Source organism: Benincasa hispida, chromosome 9, assembly GCF_009727055.1.
Source record: "Benincasa hispida cultivar B227 chromosome 9, ASM972705v1, whole genome shotgun sequence".
In the NCBI taxonomy this organism is placed as follows: domain Eukaryota; kingdom Viridiplantae; phylum Streptophyta; class Magnoliopsida; order Cucurbitales; family Cucurbitaceae; genus Benincasa; species Benincasa hispida.
Genome location: NC_052357.1, coordinates 52,783,200 through 52,806,828, shown reverse-complemented (window position 1 = coordinate 52,806,828; position 23,629 = coordinate 52,783,200). Strand labels below are relative to the sequence as shown.

General features: G+C 35.4%; 1 protein-coding gene and 1 pseudogene across 4 annotated transcripts; one reads left to right on the top strand and one right to left on the bottom strand.

Moving 5' to 3' along the window:
* The first annotated feature begins 15,802 nt into the window (after nt 1-15,802).
* LOC120085097 (dolichol-phosphate mannose synthase subunit 3-like) lies at nt 15,803-19,227 on the top strand. 4 transcript variants are annotated; one of them, XM_039040953.1, is made up of 5 exons: nt 15,803-15,925; nt 16,673-16,737; nt 18,046-18,211; nt 18,313-18,420; nt 18,765-19,227. In XM_039040953.1, the coding sequence occupies exons 3-5, from the start codon at nt 18,110-18,112 to the stop codon at nt 18,822-18,824; spliced, it is 270 nt and encodes an 89-aa protein (XP_038896881.1). In that variant the 5' UTR covers nt 15,803-15,925; nt 16,673-16,737; nt 18,046-18,109; the 3' UTR covers nt 18,825-19,227. The 4 variants fall into 4 exon arrangements, with proteins under 4 accessions (XP_038896881.1, XP_038896885.1, XP_038896882.1 ...); XM_039040954.1 differs by lacking the exon at nt 15,803-15,925 and adding an exon at nt 16,177-16,214; XM_039040956.1 differs by lacking the exon at nt 15,803-15,925 and adding an exon at nt 16,258-16,463.
* A 157-nt stretch (nt 19,228-19,384) lies between these two features.
* Nucleotides 19,385-23,629, bottom strand: part of LOC120084784 — a 6,230-nt pseudogene continuing 1,985 nt past the window's right edge.

The following is a 23,629-nucleotide window of genomic DNA, read 5'->3' as shown; positions in this document are numbered from 1 at the left end:
ATGCAAATACTTTTCAAGTGAAGCAGTCGAGGTATATTCTGTTGGGGTTGATGTTCTAAATCTCATAGGGTCCTGTAGTTTATAAATACTAGTATGAACAATCATTTTGTGATTTATAATATATGATATTTGATTCACTTCTGTTTATGAAATATATGATATTTTAGTTGCATTAACCACAAACCAATAAACTAAGATCCATGGTTATTGTTGTAACTTAAACATGTATATGGAGACATACAAGTGGATCATGTTTAAGTGATAACCTAAATGGTTTGTAGTATATGGATAACGTCGGATACCTTATCCTGGTGACACTACGTTTATGGTCTGCTTTGTGGGTGTTACAAATGTTGTAAAGTGCTACAAATGATCTGATCCTAATCATTTGTGTATTAGACATGCGAGCAGGGATATTCTATACAAAGAAGTTTGTATAAGACCGGACCACGAAATGTTTAGTCTTGTTATATAACATCGTTCATAATAGAGACTTTAATTCCACTAGGATGACCGTAGGTAACATGACCATAATCCTGGGTGAGTTATGAACTCTTGCCTATGAAGGCAGTCTTTTGATTTGCATGGGTGAGAGTGGCCAGATTGTCGACTCAACAAGCTTACCATTTTGAGGATTCGTCTAATTGGGAAGCTGGAAACTCAGCTACACAAGATGGAATTCACTCCTTCCCTGAAGCAAGGGTAAGTAGATAAATTGCTCCCTTAAGGGCTAATTCTGGGTCCTGAACAACATGGCACCATACCCTCTCTTTACTCGAGAGGGGTTTAGTCATAGTGGAACTATGATCTATTGTTATCAGAAGGATCAATGGTACTTGAAAAGTTAGATGTGTTGGGAATGGTGTCCTAAATCTCCTTGTAGTCTCGTAGTTTGTAAACTTTGTATAAACATATTGTTATTAATAAAAAAAAGTATTATTTTATAAGCATTTACTCAATCTAATAAATTAAGATCCGAGGTTAATTTATGTAAATTTAAACAAGTATATAGAGACATGCATGTGGATCTTGTTTAAATAATAATAACATAAATGGTCTCTAGTAGATGGATTGGTGACACTACGGATACGGCCCTGCTTTGTAGGTGTTACAAGTATTGTAAAGTGCTACAAATGATTTGATCCTGATCATTCAGATGGGGACATGCAGGTGGGGGTATCCTATACAAAGAGTTTGTATAAGACCAGACCACGAAATGATTAGTCTGTTTATATAACACCGTTGATAGTAGAGACTTACATTTCACTAGGATGACCATAGGTGACATGACCTTAATCCTAATTGAGTTGTGAACTCCTGCCTATGAGGGAGATCCTTTGATTTGTATGGGTGAGAGTGGCCAGATTGCCAACTCAACAAGTCTATCATTTTCAGGATTCGTCTGATTGAGGAGTTGGGAACTCAGCTACACAAGATGGAATTCACTCCTTCCTCAATGCAGGAGTAAGTAGATAAATTGCTCCCTTAAGGGCTGATTCCGGGTCTTGAACATAGTGGCCACACCCTCTCTTGACTCAATCATAGTGGGACTATAACTTATTGTTCATTAGAGGAATCAATGGTACTTAAGGAGTTAGATGTAACTATAGGGGCAAAACGATAAATTGGCCCAACTGTACTTACGAGCGATTCATGAAGGGTCAGCGCATTGTTGATTGGTTATATCCAATAGACATAGAAATATATCTGTAGTGTGAAGAGTGTAATTGTCATTTTTTAGTGGAGTGCCAGACAGTTAACGGATGGTGGATATCATGATTAAAGTGTTTAGTCAGTTATTCAAACACCATCGGAGCTTCAAACTACAAGTCCATAAGGTCCCCTTGGTAGCTCAATGGATTCAAGTTGAGAATCAGATTTTGGGTTAGTTTGAAATGTTCAAATTAACAAGAGGGAATTTGATTATATATGATATAATTAAATTAATTCAATTATATATGATATAATTGATATAATGTATTTGATACATTATCTAATTGGAGGAATTAATATAAATATAATTTATATTAAATTCCATAAAATAGGAAAATAATTATGGTTTATATGTTGCATATGATGCAATATTAAAACTATAGGTTATAAATATAATATGATAAGTTAGTTATTGTGTTTATTTATAATTTATTAATTATATGATAATTAATATTACTTTTTCTAAATAACTGACCTTGGTGGGTGGTTATACACGGTTTAGGTAACTGTGAGATAAAAATGAAAAATAGTTTTTCAATTCAGTCAGACGTATCATCTCACAGAAATCGCTATCGTATTACTAATCGAGTGACTATGCGATAGCACCGAGTATACTAGACGATAACTTGAAAGACTACACGATCGAGTATCAAGTCTATATGACAGACTTAACTATGTGATCGAGTATCAAGTTTATACGATAGGCTTCTTCTTCTACACGATAGTTTGATTGCATACTTGATCGTCTACACGGGCTTTGAGTTCATGTAGCATTCTACTTTGAGTAGTCAAATAATCTTTTTATGAAATCCCCTCTAACGGCAATGAAAATTGTTTTGAAATTTGAGTTCTCTCTTCAATTCTAGATGTTAGACTTTAAGGGGTTGATAGTTTGGCAAAGTAGTTTGCTCTTTTTTTTATACTTTCCATGGATGGACCAAAAATGTACTAATTGTCTTTGTCTTTAGGTGGGTCATTGAGTTCATAAAACTTAAAATTTAACTTACTCCAAACCATGGGACAAATATTTCAAATTTTTTATAAACTAAGTAATATTAGAAAATAATAATTATATAATTTGTTTTAACATAAAATAGGTTCATAGATAAATTAGTAATAATTTATTGTCAACTAATATTTAGTGAATTACAACTAGTTTATTATTGTTTATATTGGAATTAAATTTCTGAACTCTGTTACCAAATACATATCTAAAAACATGAAATACAACTCTATTTTCATTTAATTCCTTGTTTTTAAATTTCTTCTTTTAGATTCTCTAACAAACAGACCCTTAATTAGTGTGATGGGGTGTCGTATATTGTTTCATTTTTGTGGTAATCTATTATCTATCAATCAGTCAACGGAGATGAGGGTGTGAGGCATGAATAATGAACATCAATGTCATTTTAAAAGATGAGTGGTTTGTTTATTTTAGTGTTTAGCTAGGGGCTTTCTGCCTAAACACCACATTTATCATGTTCACATGACGAGGAACTATTGACTTTACCATAAGAGCCTTTTTTTTCCCTCCTTCCTCTTCTTTGAAGTATGTAAAGTTTATGTTGTTTTTTGTGATTTTACGCATGTACCTCAATCAGGAGGTTTGACGTTGGAATCCCCCAACTCATATATTGTTGAACTCAAAAGAAACAAAAACGGTTTTATGTTGCCATGTAGCTTTCTAAATCTTTATCGTCAATGAATAAAATTGTTTAAGGAAATCTTTATCATCCATAACGTGAAATACTGCTATAATTAATTGGTGATCTACATTGCAGCGTGTTGCCCTAAGTGGACTTTTAAGGAATAAACCAAGTTGTGGAGGATGCATATTAACCATATAAAGTGCACGAAAGGGAGTTAGCTGCTTTGTTTCTGATCTAGTTCGTTAATAATAACGATCCATTTTAACAGATACAATTTCTTATTACTTGTTTGAGATTGAGATTTGGGCATTTACTTTTATCGCCATCAATCGATGGAACATATAGTTAAGATTTAGACATTATTGGTGGCCGTATCAGCTCTGGATTGGCCTCTTGTAGACATCTATATTACCATTTGGCCATGCTTGGTTGGTGAGTTAGCATTCAATCATTGGTTTCTTAAATCCTTCATATTTAATTTCATCATTTTACATACTCAATGGTGCTTATGTTACGAAATCGACAATTAAAGAACACAAAAAGGAATGTAGAGATAGAGAAGATCGACATACAAATATACTGTATGTTAGCTACGTACACGGGCAGAGGGAGAACAATATTATTTGAGAGAATGTTTTCAGAAAATTACATAAAAAAACGGCACCTGTAGGGTTAGAAAGTTTATATAGCGCACTACTCTAAACCCTAAGGTCGTAATCGTAAATAACTGCAAATAAATAAATATGCTGAATATGAATTCTAAATAGGTTTTGGGGGCGTTGCCCCCGAACCCCCACCAGGGCGCACCGCCTTTGGACCCCGACTAGCTAATCGGTCAACAAGACCCTGTACTTGATTGTTCGAAGCACCAACAAACAGATTCAAGGCATTTCAACAGCTTACTTTCTGTGTCTTGTCACTCTAGCTACCCATCTATTTTGTTGTCTCCATGGAATCGGTCTAATGACATTTCCAACTTGCCCTACAAAAGGACTGTTGCTACAGAAGGTAATGCTTCCCTTTTATTCTCACTTGTACTTTTCATATCATATAGCAAATGGCTACTCCCTCTCTCTTTCTTCTTTTCTCTAGAACATTCTTCGGGTTTTCATATCCAAGACATTACTAAGATTGAAATTATAACGACCCGACCCCCTAGGACTTAGGTTAGGTCGTTACTAAAATAAATGCATGCATAGAATTTAAAACAACGCCCAGTTAGGTTGAAATAAATGTTAATTAAACAAGAGAAGTTCAAAAGACATTTATTAAATGCAATTGTTAAAACAATAATAGGGTACCCATAATTCGTAAAGACTATTAAAAGTATATAAAAGAAATAATCTTTAATAATAAGTTTAAAACAATAAAACTAAACATTAAGGGAAAAATAAGGACTCTAAATGTCATGATGCGGAAGCGTAAAAACTAGTCCCAATGGCACGATCATGAATTCCGCTGAGCCATCGTCGGTGCATCTCTACCCTTACCTAAAACATCAATATAGGAAAGAATGAGCATAAAATACTCAGTAAGTAACCCCACCATTGGGGTCAGGCTAGGCATCTATGTCCTCTAGATACCCACCTATGGCACATAAATACATGTAATAGACAAGAGACTGAGTCCTATCTTATTGTAGTTAAGTATGCCCACAAAACTGGTGAATCCCGAAGGAAACACAAAACTGGTGAATCTCGGAGGAAACACAAAGCTGGTGAATCTCGAAGGAAACACAAAACTGGTGAATCTCGGAGGAAACACAAAACTGGTGAATCTCGAAGGAAACACAAAACTAGTGAATCCCGAAGGAAACACAAAACTGGTGAAATCCGAAGGAACCACAAACTGGTGAATCCCGAAGGAAACACAAAACTGGTGAAATCCGAAGGAACCACAAACTGGTGAATCCGAAGGAAAACACAAAACTAGTGAATCCCAAAGGAAACACAAAAACTGGTGAATCCCGAAGGAAACACAAACTGGTGAATCCTGAAGGAAACACAAACTGGTGAATCCCGAAGGAAACACAAACTGGTGAATCCCGAAGGAAACAAAAACTGGTGAGCAATCTAACTAATCAATGAGGATATTCACACAGTCTTAACATGCTAAGATTCAAAATTGTACAGTTCTAAAACATACATAAATCTTGATACCATGGCTTCATCAACTACACATAATTCTTAATAACATATTATACATCATCCATGTATAACTTACATCATAAATCCACAACATGCAAGTATGCCTCAACACCAGCAGATCAGACATCGACATATAAAAAACACATACTTCACATACTAATGATCAAGTACTTAGGTGTGTATGTAAACAAATAGAATTCGTGCCAGAAACATAACTTTGATTCAGGTCATACTGTAAATCAACATGCTAACATTTACCATAACATACACTTATCATGCTAGCATAACACTAAAGCCTGGCCCATGGGCAGTATCAGTGGTAAAATTACTTACCTCGAGTTGATACTCCACGGATAAAAATTAGACCACCAAAACTATAACGACAAATCCAAAGTAGTGATCCTACAACAAAACAACTCTCAATTTCAATTGAAGCCACAATTGTAAGACTTCCGGTCCAAATCCAAACTATCAAGAACTTACTCACAGAATGAAAATCACTTCCACCTTCTTCGACGGTGCCTCCTTTGACTTCCAAACTCCTTGACGACTTTAGCTTGAAACAAAACCCAGCAAAGGCGAGTCATAACACTGAAACACAATATTATGGCCAAGAGAACGAAAAAAAACTGACACAATCTTACCCCAACAGATCTGACGAAGACCAAGACAGACCCGACGTGGTAGGGTGACGACAACTGGTGGCGAAAAAAACTGGGGTGGCAGATGCGGCTTGAAGCGGTGCTCGCGTACGATCGGTGCTAGGTGAACAATAGAGGAGACCGACCGGAAAAGCAAACGCGCAAAGGAGCTCAGCTGGACGAGCTGGAGAAATTGGGCGAACGGCTCTCGACGGAACGTAGCAGACGCCTTCAGATCTGGGCTCTCGGTGGAACGCAACGGACGAGGCATCTGCTCTGACCAGCAGGCGCACTGAGGGGGCTTCAAATCGTCGAGTGCTCATCGGCGTCGGGTTCAACGAAAAACTGAGCTGTCGTCGACGGCTAGGTTTTCTCAAGGGGGGCGCGTGTGGTGAGGTTGAAGAAGAAGATTTTAAGTTTTGTTTATATAAAAAGAAAAATAATAATAAAAATAATAATTAAAAAAAACTAAAAAGGAAATAAAATAAACTTTATTTTATTCCTTTCCTTATTCCACTTTATACTATTAAATTCGTTTCCTTCCCAAAATGAAATTAATTCCTGTCATTAATTTCCAAATTGAATAAATTCAGCGCCAAAAATTAAATTCTGCACTACATTTGACTTCCAAAATTCCAAAAATGCCCTCAATAATAAAAGAAAATACTGAAATTACAAAAAAAATAAAAATATATATATATATATATTTGGGGTGTTACAGAAATGCTCTCTCACTTGGCACTTGCATATCATATAACAAATTGTCCTATCAAATTGAGCATGGTTCAAGGTTATGGACGTGCACTCAAGAAATCTTTGGTTTAATCTCCATAACTCTCCACTTGTTGCACTAAAAAACGAATTATCCTATCTCTCTCTAGAATGTTTAAATTTCTATATTTATCATTATTAAGACTGAAAGATGAACAAACATCTCACCTTGAGTTCCTTTTGTAGGACATAGATGAGGCCAAAGAGTATCTAAAGCAAAAAGGGGTTGACATTAATTCTAATCCTTTTGTCTTCTCTTCTCTCTATCAGATTTCCGTTGGTTTGATTACGGCGAACACTTCATCCATCTCAAAGGAACTTTTTGATTTGAATCCTTATAGAAGGCAATGAATGTGCATTCATGTATAGAATGGAATTGTTCTCTATATCTGCCAGTTAACATAATCTTTCATTTATAAACAGAGGTAGCAAATCTCTCCTTAATTTATTTTCATTTTTTATACGTTTCTTATCACCACAACAAATTTAACTTGTTATAACTTTTGAACATAGCCTTTTTGAAAATAGGCTATGAAATGTCAACCCCAAAAAGGGCAAAAAATGATTAAAAATGAATTTGGATACATGCTCAAATTTTGGGAATTATCCGCCTGACGCAACTAGTCTCGACCCTTTTCCAATGCACAGAATCCTTCATTTCTTTTCTTCTTTCTCTCGAATCTTAACCATTACTTCTCTCAAATCCCAACTTTCAGCACTTGAAGCACATACTTCTTCTCCTAGAACCCAACCTTCATCATCGATATGAGAATGTTAAAGCTATAACTTGAACCCACAATGGACTCCTATTTCTGCTACTTCTTTTTTAGAGCAGGCCTTAAATCCATCACCACCAATCTTGGCAGCGATGCGATTGTCCACTTGTGGGCGTTGAAATTCAGAAGAGAGACGAAACCTAATTTGCGCCTCCTCCATGGATTTTGGAGCCAACACAATATGGCAATGGAATGAATTCATATCACTGATTCGATTCTTCAACATCAACGTTCCTGGCCTAATTTTCTTTGGCACTTCCTACACAACTCGCGCGAAGAGGTCCACAAGTCCTTTCAGGCTCTCTGTATGATATCATGGCTACCAGCCTCCGACAACCACCAGAGAAGCTTCTTTCGGCGTTGATATTCATTTTCGAAAGTCAATGTAATCCATCTTCCTTGTCATCTTTCAATTACAGTAATCTTTCAGATATGCCTTCATTCTCCATTTGTTTTCACAGTTTCTCATTGTTATAGAAGCACAACACCTCCATCATCTCTTGTTTACCTGTCTGTGTTTCGAGGTTCACTTGCTTTGTAATTTCGTTCTTGAGTTCCTTTGGCTTTAGCTGGATTAAGTTGTGGATTGAGTATATTTGTGTATTGTATCGAGCTTGTAGATCATTTACTCAAAAATCAGAGTTGCGATGTGACAATGATGTTCTAACATGCTCAGTTTATGACTGATATTATAGTTTGCTATGGTGATATTGTTTAGGGTTTAGTAACTTTAAACTATATTCATGTTCTTTTACCGTTTCTTATAATTTTAAAACGAAGTACTATTCAATGTCCTCTGTTTTCTCCTATTAATCATGAAAGTATTTTCATATATTGTATTTTCTTCACTTGTTTTCCTTGATTTTCTGTGTTTTATTCGTGTTCCATTTCATTGGCAAATGAAGATACTGAGATTAGGCCGCCGCATGAAAGATTTATTGGAACAAGAAATTTGATTTCCAAAGAATTTGTCACTTCTAGCAATGGTAGAAAGTTTGAAAAGCTTAACTTAGGTGAATATGAGTTAGGCTTATAGAGAAGTGTTTGATCGTGCTTGCAACTTTGCATCTGGGCTTGTTAGATTTTGTGACACCCTCACCTTATTAAGGTTACATAAGATATAGGAAGAAACTTAAAATGCAAGCTTGAAGGAAGAAGCTTTACTAAACTATGCTTTGGAAAGGATAATTAAGTATAGTAGCAAATTGGCTAAATATAAAAGCCAAGAGTAGGCATGTGTTGGTGGTAAGAAGCATTGACGCATGAGGCTTTGTGTGTGTGGGGTGACTAAGGCTTATAGAGGTTGTGTGAGACTATGTTGAACTCAAGGATAGACTATGCATTGAAGTTAAGGCATGGACGCATGAGTTATACTTCATGATGCGTTGATTGTATGCTATGTAGATTTAAAATCCCACCATAGGAAAGCATGTTTCATAGATTTTCATATGTCATAAATTAGTTATTATATATAGTATGCATGTTTAGGGTTTCATAAATTTAATATAATTGTTATATTAAAGTATGAAATGCTTAAGTGTATGTTATAGCATGTCTATAGTTTTATAAGTGTTATAAAATGAATTAGACATTTAAAATCTATAACAAAGATAAGATGCATGCTCACTTAGGTTTAATAACAACTTGTTTTAATAGTTAAAATAGGTCGTTATCTTATAAAATACGGTTACAAACTCAATCGATCTATAATCCTGTCTAAGGCTGGAGGTACTTAAGTTGACAGTTTACGTAACACTTGCTACCTAGGAATTATAGCCGAGATATTGAGCGTTGTTGATTGATTTTATGAGCATGTATGAGCGGTGTGAGGTAACAAAAAGGTTTTATCACTTAGACATCATAGGTTAAATCCAAATATAAACGTTATACTTGGATAAACCATATAGATTTAGGGTGTTTTTTAGCCAAAATATCCTAAGTACATGAGATACCCAAACAATTAGAACACTTCAATGAGAGATTAATAATATATATAATATATTGTTTTTAGCTCTCACGTCCCTAAGAGTTCACACCATGAGATTCATGCTCGACTTTGTGTCGCTTTTACCGCAACTGCTCCATTCAAAAAGTGTATGCATGGATCAATAACAAGGTGAATAAGGGAAGTAGTTCATAGTAAGTGGGTACAAGAAATGTGTCAACATATCCGACGCTCTCTTCCATTAGTTTGAACTGTGAGATTCTTATGTTACGCCCACTGTCGTTTTTAGGCAGCATAAACTAGTCGTATTCCATGGGTATCCCTTTGGAGGGTTGTAACATAGGATTCATAAAAACTCGAACTTTAGAAGTGAATAGGGTTTCTTATTTTCGTCCGTTTTGAATGTCCTAAAACTCGTAGTTCGTAATATTTGAAACATATTCTATTTTGCAATAAAAGTACTATTGATACTTCATTCAATAAAGGAATTATTGAAATTGCATTATGTTATAAAATCCAATAAACAAACCCATGGCTATAGTATGAATACTTTAACTTTATGTAGAAACATAAAAGAGGACCAAGTAATAGTATATAGCCTAAAAGGTCTATAAATATATGGATGAGATTTGGTACCTCATCCTAGGGACACTATGGATGCGGCCTCTTTGTATACTGATATAAACAATGTGATCCCTTAATCGGTCATGTGAAGATATGTGAGTGGGGGCATCCTATGCAAAAGACATTTGCATAAGACTGGACCACGAAATAGTCAGTTTTCTTTATAACGACCGTTTACTGTTAAAACAGACTATTTAAATTCGTTGACCTAGGGTAACTCGATCTTAATCCTGAGTTAACTATCAACTCCCATTTTATTCGGGATTATCCTTTGATCTGCTTAGGTGAGAGTAATTCAACAGCACTGTTCAATAGGCCTCCCATTTTGGGGATAACACCGGATAGATAGCTGGGAACATAGTTCTACAAGAAGGAATTCACTTCTACCCGTCTTAGAGTTAGCAGATAGGTTGCTCTCTTAAGTACTGATTCCTGGACTTGAACAAAGGGGGCCCTACCTCTCATGACAGAGAGGGATATGGTTTATTAGTTGGACTATAAACCAATTATTCAATAGAGGATCAATGGTGACTTAAGGAACAAGATGTATTTATAGGGGTAAAACAGTAATTTTGACCTTGCTATAAATACGAACGACTTGTGAAGCATCGATTTACTGATTATGATTAAGTCAAGTGGACAAAAATATATCTACAGTGAGAAGAGTGTAACTACTGAGCTATAGTGGTATGTATTGGTAGTTAATAAATATTGATTAATTCGTTTTAAAGTGTTTAGCCAATTAATCTCAAATCGTTGGAGGTAATGATCTGTAGGTCTATTAGGTCCTTCTATTAGCTCGTAAAAAATTCAACCTTGGATTAGAATATTGAGTGAATTTGAAATGTTCAAATTCAATTTAGGGTTTTGATAATTATATACGATATAATTAAATGTTTTAAATATTCATTTATATATACATTTGCTACCTGATTGGGCATCAGCATGTCAAATATTTTTCTGTACACGAGCAACATATTTGCTGACTGTTCAGAGGCAGCTAATACACCACTCCATCTAAAATTATAAAAAATACAATTAATTTATATTCTTACATAAAATGGTAATGAAATAAATATATAAATGAAATAATACTTGACACTAAGTGGACGATGATCTAGGGCTTGTAGCTGGACTTGTGGTGCTATAATTGGAAATCGATCATAAGCCCATACTTGTAGTAGTATTAGTGGCCCCGCTATTTCCAATGCTTGTGCATTGGAAGCTCGACAAAGTTCTCTATACAACCATGCAAGACATGCACCACCCCACGAGTACGTACCAACGTGCTCGAAATCAGACAATAGTGGGAGGAACATGAGACTAGAGTATTTGACTTGTCGGCAAAAAAAAATCCTCCAATAAGCTGCAAGATGTATACTCGTGCATACCTACGTATGCTGATGTCGTCGACATCGAGAGGTAATTCTGGAAACTGGGACGCCAACCAGGGGATACTCAATCTTGATCCTTTCAGATCCTCTGGTAGAATGCCTAAGAGCTCTTCACAAACGTTCTTCCAGTCATATATAGTGAACCTGTCAATGGTTGCCCGTCCACTCGTAACCCAAATTGTATGGCAACATCCTGCAGTGTAATCATACATTCCCCACAAGGCAGGTGAAATGTGTGGCCTTTTAGTCTCCAACGTTCAACTAGAGCAATAATAAGGTGCCAATCAAGCTAGATAAAACCAATTTGTGCAACCCTAAGAAAACCTACCTGCTAAACATAGGGAATAATGCAGTGATCAAATGGGATAGTATGCTGTGCAGTCGCCTCCCTTCTCCAACAACTCAACTCTACAGTGGAAGAACTATCCCATACTGTTTGTAAACGATGCGCATTTTGTTGGTATAATTGTACAGGATTAAAAGAACCAGGCTCCATTACCTAAGAAGTTCAAATTAATTACATAATAAAATCCATGACATAAAAGATACATAAAAAGTACATAAAAAGATACAATTACATAAAATAAATTCATTACATAAATTCATTATAAGTACATAAATAATACAAGTACATAAAATATACAATTACATGAAAAATATAAGTACATAAAGAATACAAGTACATAAAATATATAATTACATGAAAAATTTAAGTACATAAAGAATACAAGTACATAAAATATACAATTACATGAAAAATATAAATACATAAAGAATACAAATACATAAAATATACAATTACATGAAAAATATAAGTACATAAAGAATACAAGTATATAAAATATACAAGTAAAAAAAAAAAAACTCCTAATGACTCGAAGACGAAGCACCTAGTGTACGTTGTGGACAAGTGCGTCTGTTATGTCCTTCTCTCTTGCAGATTGTACATCGTACTTTTTGGCTTGCTTCTCTTCAATCCATTTCATTATGAATGCGCGTACTTTTTGGCCGACCTTGTTCTCTTAGTAAGTCCGCATTTGGACGAACTTCTGTAATGATAATTCTGGCCAATAATCTGGGTGTTGAATTGGATAGAAGCGACCTTCATAACAACGTTTGAAATTGGACAATTTATAGCATTCATCAATAAGTGGTAGGTATGTCATACGCATGTAATTACAAATTGCAATTACATGAGAGATGGAATCTTGAATGATTGCCGCTTATTGCAAGAACATGTTCCTTCTTTCAAGCTCAAAACTTGGGTGTGTTGTCCTTTATAGGGAGAAATCATACTTATGCAGTTTGTACTTCAAAAGTTTGACTTTCCCTATCAATGGATGTCACCGTATGTGCAGATGCTCATTTTTCCCACCTTTTAAGTTTTTTAGGGCATATTCTGTATACATGTCCCCACGATCGAGTGCTTCACTGATTTCTTGTCTCCGGCATTCAAAATACAGTATTGTGCGATAGAATGTTAGCCTAACCAAAGAAATAATTAGTAACATTCTAGCACCTTTGAAAACACCGTTCATGCATTCAGTTGCATTGCTTGTCATCCACCCATAGCGGTACCCACCGTCGTATGACTGAGTCCATTTTTCCAAGTCAATGTCTGAAAAATATTCAAGACATTCAGGGTGCAATTGTTTCAATTCTTTCATGCACCGAATGAACTTACGCCTTTGATGTTGATTTCCGGCCTTAAACACCAAATTTTTTAGTTGTTTTTATTTGTATTTCGTATTGAAATTATTGGCAACATGGCGAAGAAAATATCGATGGTACGCTCTGGGTTCACTCCAACCAATTTCTTCATTATTCATTGCAGCAAGAATGTCCTTATGTCTATCCGAAATCAAGCAAATACCCTCTTTTTGGGTAACATATTCACGCAATGCCCATAAAAACCATGACCAACTGGACAAATTTTCACCTTCGATGAGAGCAAAAGCAAGGGGAAATATATGTTCGTTTGCATCAATAGATAAGGCTGTCAATAATTTCCCCTTATACTTTCCGTAGAGATGAGTTTCATCGATCTGGATTAATAGCCTACAATGGTTGAACCCAAGACCAAAGGACCAAAAAACTCGTCCAAAAATAGTCGTACCTGGCACATCAGAGGGAAGGAAAAATCAATCTGTTCGTGTTCCTGGATTGTAATGAACAAGAGCACTCAACCAATACGGAAGCTCGGAATATGATTTCTCACAATCACCAAACACAACAATCAACACTTTTTTCTTGGCTTGCCACACCCATCTATAATTAGCATTATAGCCATATTGTTTTTTAATGACTTCTTAGAGTAAGGCCACAGGTACTCCAGGATCCGCTCTAACCAAATTTTGAATTTCAATACTCATAAAATTTGAATCGAGTTGCGAATGATTTTGTGTCAATTTTGAAAACGAACATGAGTGTTCTCCTTGAAGTTTGGTGATTTTGAACATCCCATGAGTTTTATGTTGACATGCCCGTAACTTCCAAGCACAACCGTCACTCCATGATTTACATTTAACATACCAAAGATCCTGATTTAATTCCACTACAACAATTTCGTAGTGTTCTGTCACACAATAATTTTTTTATATCAAGCTGTAAATCTTCTTTGGTATTAAACAACATTCCTTTTTGTATTAAACTACAATTATCTACACCTATATTCCTTTCTTTCAAAGTAGACCCTAGTTCACACATTGAATTTGTCATTTCCCAATCTATTTGGGTGAACATTTCCGACGGTACCAACTCAAGGTCATGTTCCTCACTACTTTCGTTTCCAAATAATTCATCAACTTCAATGTTAATGTCACTATCTCCATCATTTTCAGGTTCAAGAATAACTAAATCTTCAGGACGCATCGACATATTTATTATGATTTTTTCAACTGTTATAGTTGACAAAAAAAAAAATATTAATATGTCAACCCAACAAAATCCAATTTCTAAGTTTAACATATAAGATCTAAATATTATACATTTAAATCAGCTCAAATATAAGATTCATAAACTATAGATTTAAATCAAAGATTCATAAACTATACATTTAAATCGGCCCAAATCTAAGATCCATAAACTATACATTTAAATCAGCCCAAATCTAAGATTCATAAACTCTCAAATCTAAGATCCATAAACTATACAATCAGCCCAAATCTAAAATCCATAAACTATATATTTAAATCGGCCAAAATAAAAACAAAATAATATATCTATGAATCATACATTTAATTCAACCCAAATGCAAACAAAGTAATATATCCATGAATCATACATTTAATTTAGCCCAAATGCAAACAAAATAATATATATATACGAACCAATCTTCATTTTTATAAACATATACATATATTTCTACATTCAACCCAACAAATACATAATCATCCAATGAATTAATCATAAAAAAAATAGCCAAACAAATAAAGAAACATAATCATCCAGAAAAATAACCCAACAAAATTTAATTTCTAAGTTCATAAACTACATTAGACAAAACCAGCCCAACAAATAGACAAATATATAATATATTTCTAGATTCAACCCAACAAATTAATCATGGATCCATAAACTACATATTAAGTTCAGCCCAAATGAAAACAAAATGATATATAGGAAGATTATATATTGAAAAACAACTAGAGAAAGAATTTTACCACAGAAGCGTTCAGACGATTTTGGACGGACAAACAAATGGAGGACGATTTTGAACAATTTTGGATGGACGAGCAAATGGAGGCGTTTGAATGCACAAGATAGAAGTAAAATGAGGAAGATTTCAGAATTTTGGACGAAGAAATGTAACAAAAGAAGGCAAAATAAGGCAGAAAGCTTGAGTGAGACGAAGAAGGCAGATGGTCGGATGAGGAAGAAGAAGGGGCGCAACAGATTTAATGGAAAGGAAGTCGTGTATTGGGTACAGTACACAATTACCTTAGTCAACCCTGCATACCGAAGGTGTAATCGTGTACCCGGTACACGATTTAAAAACCTATTTTTGAGAATACTTTATCTCCAACCCTATTTTTGTCATTATATATTAAAAAAACATTATTTAAAAAAAAAAATCCACTAATAAATCCATTTTCTATTTTGAGTTTATTTTAATTTATTTTTTGTTTTTCAACATGTTACTGCATCTTCCTCTTTGTCTGCAACCGTGGAGGCCGCTCTCTGCTTTTCAACTCCCCACCACTTCTCTCCTTCTCTCTCTAAGCATTTCATACTCAGATTCGAAGCAGAAGTGTTGCACCAAACAGGTAATTTCGACTCGCATGCCCTAACTTCTTTCTTCTTTAACACTTCAAGAGCAATAGCTTATTCGACCGATTCAGGGAACTTCCTTCTTTTACCTTTCTCTATCAGTCCTTCAGTTTTCTTGTAGACTTTTGTTTTCTTCGATTCTATTACCATGCGTTGTTTTGTTTTGTTTTGCTTTTTTCTGATGTGTTTTTTTTTTTTTGTCTCTGTTGATTTGATGTGTTGTTTATTGTCTGAGAAAAACCTAATGCGACAGTAGTTTGGCGATTATTTGCGGCGTGTTTTCAGGTTTGTCTGAATTTTGGTTCGTTTGAAATAAGTTGTGTGTTTGAAGTGAGTATGGATGATTATTTCTTTCGTACCTTGTTATGGGGAGGATTGGCCTACATTGGCATTTCCGGTTTAAGATTGCTTTTTCGTGGAGAGAAGAAAGAAAGTAATGCCTCTACGAGAGTACGAATGTACATAAAAGGAAGAGAATGTGATGCAGCAAAGGAGAGAAGTTTTGTCTGAAGTATTGGCTTTTGTAAATTTAAAGTTACGTCACCACTTTTCACTTATTTGTGATTGGGTCCAGTTTCCGAGTCTTTCCCCTCTAGACTACTTGTATTTATTCACTGCGTTATATGAGTCTGAGATTGTTAATAGAGTTCATGTTACAAGTAACAAGATGTTTGGTAATTTGTCCATTGGAAAAGAAAACTATCTTTTGCATTGGATTTCATGGTTACGTCGTTAAATTGCAGAATCCAATCAAGAGTACAACCTTTTCATTAGCTCCTACATCACTCGACATGGTTTCAATGGCTGGGTAAGTTTTTTCCTTCATTAGTCTCTTCCTTTGTCACTTTATCTTCTCGTTTGACTGAAATATGTGTCGATCAACAAGAAATTAACAACGATATAATGAATAGGTGATTGGTGGCTTGGTGCTGTCAGGCATGTCAAGTGTCGTTTTCATTTAAAATTCTCTCTGCTTTTCCATTTTTTCGGTTAATAGTTCTCTGAACTGCCAAATGATGTTGGGACAATGCGCAAGGGCTTTGAGTTCCTGTAGCGTGCTACTTTGAGCAGTGAAATAATCTTTTTTATGAAATCTCCTCTGATGGCAATGTAAATTGTTTTGAAATTTAATTTTTCTCTTCAATTCCAGCTGTTAGACTTTAAGGGGTTGATAGTTCAGCAAAGTAGTTTTCTCTTTTTTGCTACTTTTCATGGATGGACCAAAAATACACTAATTGTCATTGTCTTTTGCATTAGATGGTTGTGTCTTTAGGTGGGTCATTTGAGTTCAAGACACTTAGTGCAATGGAATGCTGTATATCATTCATTTGTGTGGTAATCTATTACCTATCAACCATTCAACGGAGAGGAGGGCAGGCATGAATGGTGAACATCAAAGTTATTCTAAAAGATTAGTGGCCTGTTTATTTTACTGTTTAGTGAGTGGCTTGTGCCTAAACACAGAATTTATCCTCTTTCACATGAAGAGAAACGGTAGACTTCACCATAAGAGCCTCTCTTTCTCCTTTTTTTTTTTTTGTTTTTTCTCTTCTTCTTCTTCTTCTTCCTCCTCTTCCTCTTCCTCTTCCTCTTTGAAGTATCTAAAGTTTATGTTGTTTTTTGTTATTTTAAGCATGTACCTCGATCAAGAGGCTTCATGTTTGAATCCCCCAACCGATATGTTGTTGAACTCAAAAGAAAAAAAAAAGGGTTTTATGTTACTATATATTATTATTGGCACAACATTGGTGTCAATGTCTTTTAAAGAAAATCCTACTAGCTTCATACAAACTCATGATCTTAATATTGTTCTATATATATTAATATTATATTAGAGGCGTTTTTTGTTTCATGTTTGAATTGTGTGTTATAATGATTTAGCCTTCTAATTCTTTATTGTCAATGAATAAAATTGTTTAAGGAAATTGTTATCATCAATAATGCAAAAGACTGCTATAATTAATTGGTGATCTACATTTTATGCACGTTGCCCTAAATGGAATGTTAAAAGAATAAACCAAGTTGTGAAGAATGCATAGCCATATAGAGTGCATGAAAGGGAGTTAGCCGCTATGTTTCTGATCTAGTTCGTCAATATGACGATCCATTTTGGCAGATGTAATTTCTCACTACTTGTTTGAGATTGAGATTTGGGCATTGACTTTTCTCGCCATCAATCAATGAAGCATATAGTTAAGATTTTGACGTTATTGGTGGCCGTATCAGCTCTGTGGATTGGCCTCTTGCAGACATCTATATTACCACATGGCCATACTTGGTTGGTGAGTTTGCATTCAGTCATTGTTTTATTAAACCCTTCATATTTACTTTTCATCATGTTACACACTCAATGTTGCTTACTTTGCGTGTCTTGTCACTCCAGCTACCCATCTATTTAATTGTCTCCCTGGGATGCTATGGTCTATTGATGGTTGGAATCGGTCTAATGACATTTCCAACTTGCCCTACAGAAGGACTGTTGCTACAGAAGGTAATGCTTCCCTTTTATTCTCACTTGCACTTTTCGTATAATACAACAAATGGCTCCTCTCTCTCTTTCTCCTTTTCTCTAGAATGTTCTCCAAGTTTTCATATCCAAGGCATTACTCAGATTGAAATGCTCTCACTTGGCACTTCCATATCATACAACAAATTGAAGGTTATGGACATGTATTCTTTCCATTGAGATCTTTGGTTTAGATCTCCATAACTCTCCACTTGTTGCACTCAAAAACAAATTATGCCATCTCTCTCTCTGGAATGTTTGAATTTCTATATTAATCATTATTAAGACTGAAAGATGTACAAACATCTCACCTTGAGTTCCTTTTGTAGGACATAGATGAGGCCAAAGAGTATCTTAAGCAGAAAGGGGTTGACATAAATTCTAATTGACAGATTTTGCAATCCTTTGCCTTCTCTCCTCTTTATCAGATTTCGGTTGGTTTGATTACGGTGAACACTTCATCCATCTCAAAGGGCCTTTTTGATATGAATCCTTATGAAAGACAGTGAATGTGGATTCATGTATAGAACAGAATTGTTCTTTATAATTCTGTCCGTTAGTAACATAATCTTTCATTTAAACATTATGTCTGTTGAGTGTTGTCTGGATTTTAATCCTTATGAAAGGCAGTGAATGTGGATTCATGTATATTGTATTTTTGGCCGACCATTTCTCTTTGTGAAGAAATAAGGGCCATATTCCTTTTTGTCTATGCCTTTGGAGAGCCTATCAGCAGCCTATCTGTTCTGATTAATGTATATCTGTTGAATGTTGTCTGGGTTGAAGATCAAATACAGCCTCATATTTTTTCTATTTGTGGCACATTAGATATGCAACTAATTCTTTGACCGTAAGTATATGTTATGCAATTATATCTTTACAATTTCTTATCTTTTCTTGTTTCTTAACTACATTCTGCGTTGAACTACAATGTAGATATGTTGCTGGAATTTTAAACTACATTGCATCATGTTGTAGGGTTATATAATATCACCTGAACTATAGTTCTTAGAGGCAGTCGATCATTTTGTGCAATGTACACATGTATCAAGCGGTAGTTTCACAGTTCATGATTTTGCACAGCTTTCTCTAATCTTGCTCAGATAGTAAAGGATGAGTCTGTAGATGAGAATGGTTTGTAAGTTTCTAAAGTGAAATTTCTTCTATAATTCCAAGCATGTGTAATTTGCTGCAGAAAATTATTAAGGACAAGATAATCCAGATGCAACCTTGAGGTAGGTGTCAATGGCTCTGTATCATCAGGACAATGCCTTGCATTTTTTGACAGTGAGTTGGCTAAAGTTTGAAACTTGGAAATGGAGAGATTTGGATCTCTTGCAAGTTCATCTAGGTAATTGTCTATGAGTTTACACACATTAGAGTAATGAATTCTATGTTGCTGCTGTTGCTGTTCAAACAGTGAGTATTATTCCAGGAGCCTTTGCACTTCTACGTCATGCATAGTGCGTTTTTCTTGTGTACTAGGACCAAGTCATTGATGAAAAATCAAAGAATATAACAGTTGGTGAATTTGATAAGCATTGGAGACTTGTAATTGCTATTTGTTGAGCTTATAAGAACGATACTGACTTTGGCAAGTTCCCTTGGTCAATATTTGTACACATGGAATTAAATATCAATGACATTGGCATCTCCAACACCATTCTTATTCTTTTCTCTAGTTCTGAAATCAAAGCTGCTGATGCAGAATACAGCCTTGCCAGTTCTGCAACAAGAACCTGCATGATACTGCTTCTCTTTGAGGAGGAAGTATGCTTAGTAGGCTTTCAATAATAGCTTTATGTTCTTTGCTGTGTACAATGCCCAGTTCATCTTTCCTGCCACTCAAAATACTTACTTGCAGGTCACTTTTGTCCTGTGTATAATCTCTGAATCCTGGTTCCATTTCAATGCCTAGTAGCCACTTCCTTGCATACTGCTCAATGATTTGACCTATAATCTATGGCTTTATTATATCTTTGGCTCTTATTATACCTTTGGCTCAATTCTTGTGAAATAGTCTATGCGAAGTGTAGTTACATCATTTAGCCACCACCCTACCTCACTGACTGTATCTCCTACTATCTTCTCTCTGGATAGTGTCGGAACTATCGAGTCACAGCATCATCTCACAATTTGTAGATTTTCAGCCCATGGTGAGATTCACAAGTTTTGAGAACAGCCAGTGACTCTTTCCATGACAAAAGGACTTCAAATGTGAGGAAGGACCCTGTCTTGGGGACGAGGTTTCCATCTTCAAATTCCTGTCATCTCCAAAAACTCCGATGCACATCTTAATGGGGCTACATAGCTTGAGTTCAGGTCTACTGGGAAACCATAACAGTATTTGATCACCATTTCGAATGCTTTCGATCCACCTGGGAAGTTTTCGAATTTTAGGTCATATCCTTCCTAGGTTGAGATTGAAGATTGAATTTCCATTCGGCCTATGTAGCCACATTTTGAAATCGATGTGTACTGTTTCAAGAAAGATGGAGGTGAGCAACTAGAATGAACTGATACACTGGAATTTTAGACAGAAAATTTTGAGAAACAGAAATGAAATTTCTGTTTTTTTTTTGTTCAATCTTGATCCTTTAGAAAGGTTGGCATGAAGAACTCTTGCTGCATATCATGTCTAATGTATTATGGAACCAAAGTTTGAACTTATTTGCATATAGGTTGTTACCCTGTGAACATTGAAGGTGGTCTCTTGAACTTGCATTGTCAAATCTGTTGGGATCTGAGTGGTGATAAACCTCCAAAGGAAAGAAATAGAGATTGTATTCAAAATATTAAAATGTAAGTCTTCAGGTAGAAGGCCATATTCCATTCCATGCCTCAAGATTCTTAAACGAACTCAAGGTTCTACCATGCTTGATCTTTGCTGTTGATGCAATCAGCTTCTTTGATGAGTTTGTTTGGAATCATGATCCTCTGGTCATGATCCCTCTCGTGATTTACATCCCAGTAAGAGACTTCATGTTGATGTTTCTCCTATGATCTTTCTGTCTCTTCACGGATTTGATTTGGTTTGCAACGGGGGTCAGTGTAAGGGAAAAATAAATGCGAGAAGCAAGTATGTGGCTGTGATGGGAGGCATCTATCAACGAGGGTCCATGAAATGCACATTCATTTCTTGCATCAATATGAGAGACAGTGGTGGGAGATTGATTTTGTGCTCATTTTAGGAAAATGCTGCCTTGTCTAAGTTCTTGACTCAAGTCTTTTATTTTATTTTTTTAAAAAAATTTATTTATTATTATTATTAGGACAAATGCACTTTTGGTCTATGAGGATTGATGATCGTGACTATTTGGTCGTAAAGAATGCAAATGCCCTAGGCTTGAACTTGGATCTAAAACTCATATCTTCATTTCAAAAGGTGGATATTTTTTTTTTTGAAACTGTCTATTAGTGTGTTTTTGCAAACTGTAACTTCAATCGATGAAAGGTTATAATTTCTGTCGAGGTTGAATATTCAATTGATGGAATGCAATTAAATTTTTATGAAGACTTGAAAAAAAAAAGCCTTCCCAGGATCTAAAAATATCACATTGAAATTCGATACCTAATATTGTTATTCTACCTAAAATTTTGTGTTATGTGGTGCCTTCCGGCAAAAAAATGGACCTCTCATCTTGTACACAAAAAAACCCACCTTAGTTATGTAATCATCAAGAATGTAACTATTCTCCAGTTTCTTCGCTTTGTTTTTTTTTTTTCAAATATTTTCTAACACAATTGGCATGGCTTTTGCTATGTAAAAATCTCTAATTTGATTAAAATTTGAATAATTGATAGTGATTGAAGAATACACTAAGAATATTATGGGAGAACACAGAACACTAAGGATTAAACTATTGCAGTGGGTATGGGCTGCACCTATGGACAACGATGGGGCACCTTCTCTATGTTCTTCGTGAAAGGAAGTCCATGGACTAGGGTAGAGATTTGGGGATTCATTTTTACAAAATAGTTAAAACTTTTTTTCCAGCTCATGTGCCACTTCATTAAAAAGTTTAACATGTCAGGTAGCTCACATTAGTAGATAACAGTCCATACATTTTTTTTCCTGTTAAATCAAGTTAGATCAAGCATCCTTTAGAATCATTTTTCAAATTTGAGGGACTAAAGTGTCTTTTTTGAAATTTTATGGACTAAATAGACTTAGACTTCAAACCTCAGGGACCAGAAGTGCATTTTGCTCTCATTATTATTATTATCTGAATGTGTGGAATGTAGATTTGAATCTATGAGTTTTCAAGGTAATTGAATTGTGGGTAGGTAGTGTTGGGATCGGTGTCCTAAATCTCTTTGAAATCTCATAGTTTGTAAACTTTGTATAAACATATTGTTGTTAATAAAATAAGTGTTATTTTATAAGCATAGACTCAATCCAATAAACTAAGATCTGAGATTATTTTATGTAATTTAAACAAGTATGTCTAGAGACATACAAGTGGATCTTGTTTAAATAATAACTTAAATGGTCTGTAGTAGATGGATAAGACTAGGTACCTTAATCTGGTGATACTACGGATACGACTCGCTTTGTAGGTGTTGAAGGAACTCTTAAACAAGAGCATCCATGAGTGCGTTCGGATCTTTCCTATTTCATTGTGATCGAATTACCACACACCTATTCTAACTAACAGGTATGCAAATTCATACTAATTATAGGCATGCTTTGATAAATAAAATACAATAGATTGAGTATACGAACCAGTTGAAGACTTTCTTCACTTCGAACTCAACCCAGCGGAAGCAACCCTCTACAGTCTTTATCGCCCAACAAACAGTCGGCTACCAGCACACGAACAAGTAGGAGCGGGGATGACACCACCACTTAGAGCCCTTGGTATTCTCGGAGTGAGAATCCAAAGAGTGGTCTTTGATGGAATTGGTAGAGGAAGGAGGAAAGGGCAACTATATGTAAACCTCCTTTGAGCAAGAAGAGCATCGTATGTTGGTGCCACATCATTCAAGCCCTAGAATCAGGGCCCTAAAGGGCATCTATCTTCTACTTGCCACCTAAACCTCGAGGAAAGGAGTGAATTCCATCTTGTGTAGCTGAGTTCCCAGCTCCCAATTAGACGAATCCCTAAAATGATAAGTTTGAGTTGGTGACCTGCCACTCGCCACCATAAAAATCCAGAAGGACCGCTCTCAAGAGCAGGAGTTCCCGAACTCA

Coding starts and splice junctions, on each gene's coding strand:
- LOC120085097 (XM_039040957.1), top strand. CDS start 18,110: ATGAAGCATATAGTTAAGATTTTGACGTTATTGGTGGCCGTATCAGCT. Junction 18,212..18,312: donor CACATGGCCATACTTGGTTG/GTGAGTTTGCAT, acceptor TTGTCACTCCAG/CTACCCATCTATTTAATTGT. Junction 18,421..18,764: donor AAGGACTGTTGCTACAGAAG/GTAATGCTTCCC, acceptor TTCCTTTTGTAG/GACATAGATGAGGCCAAAGA.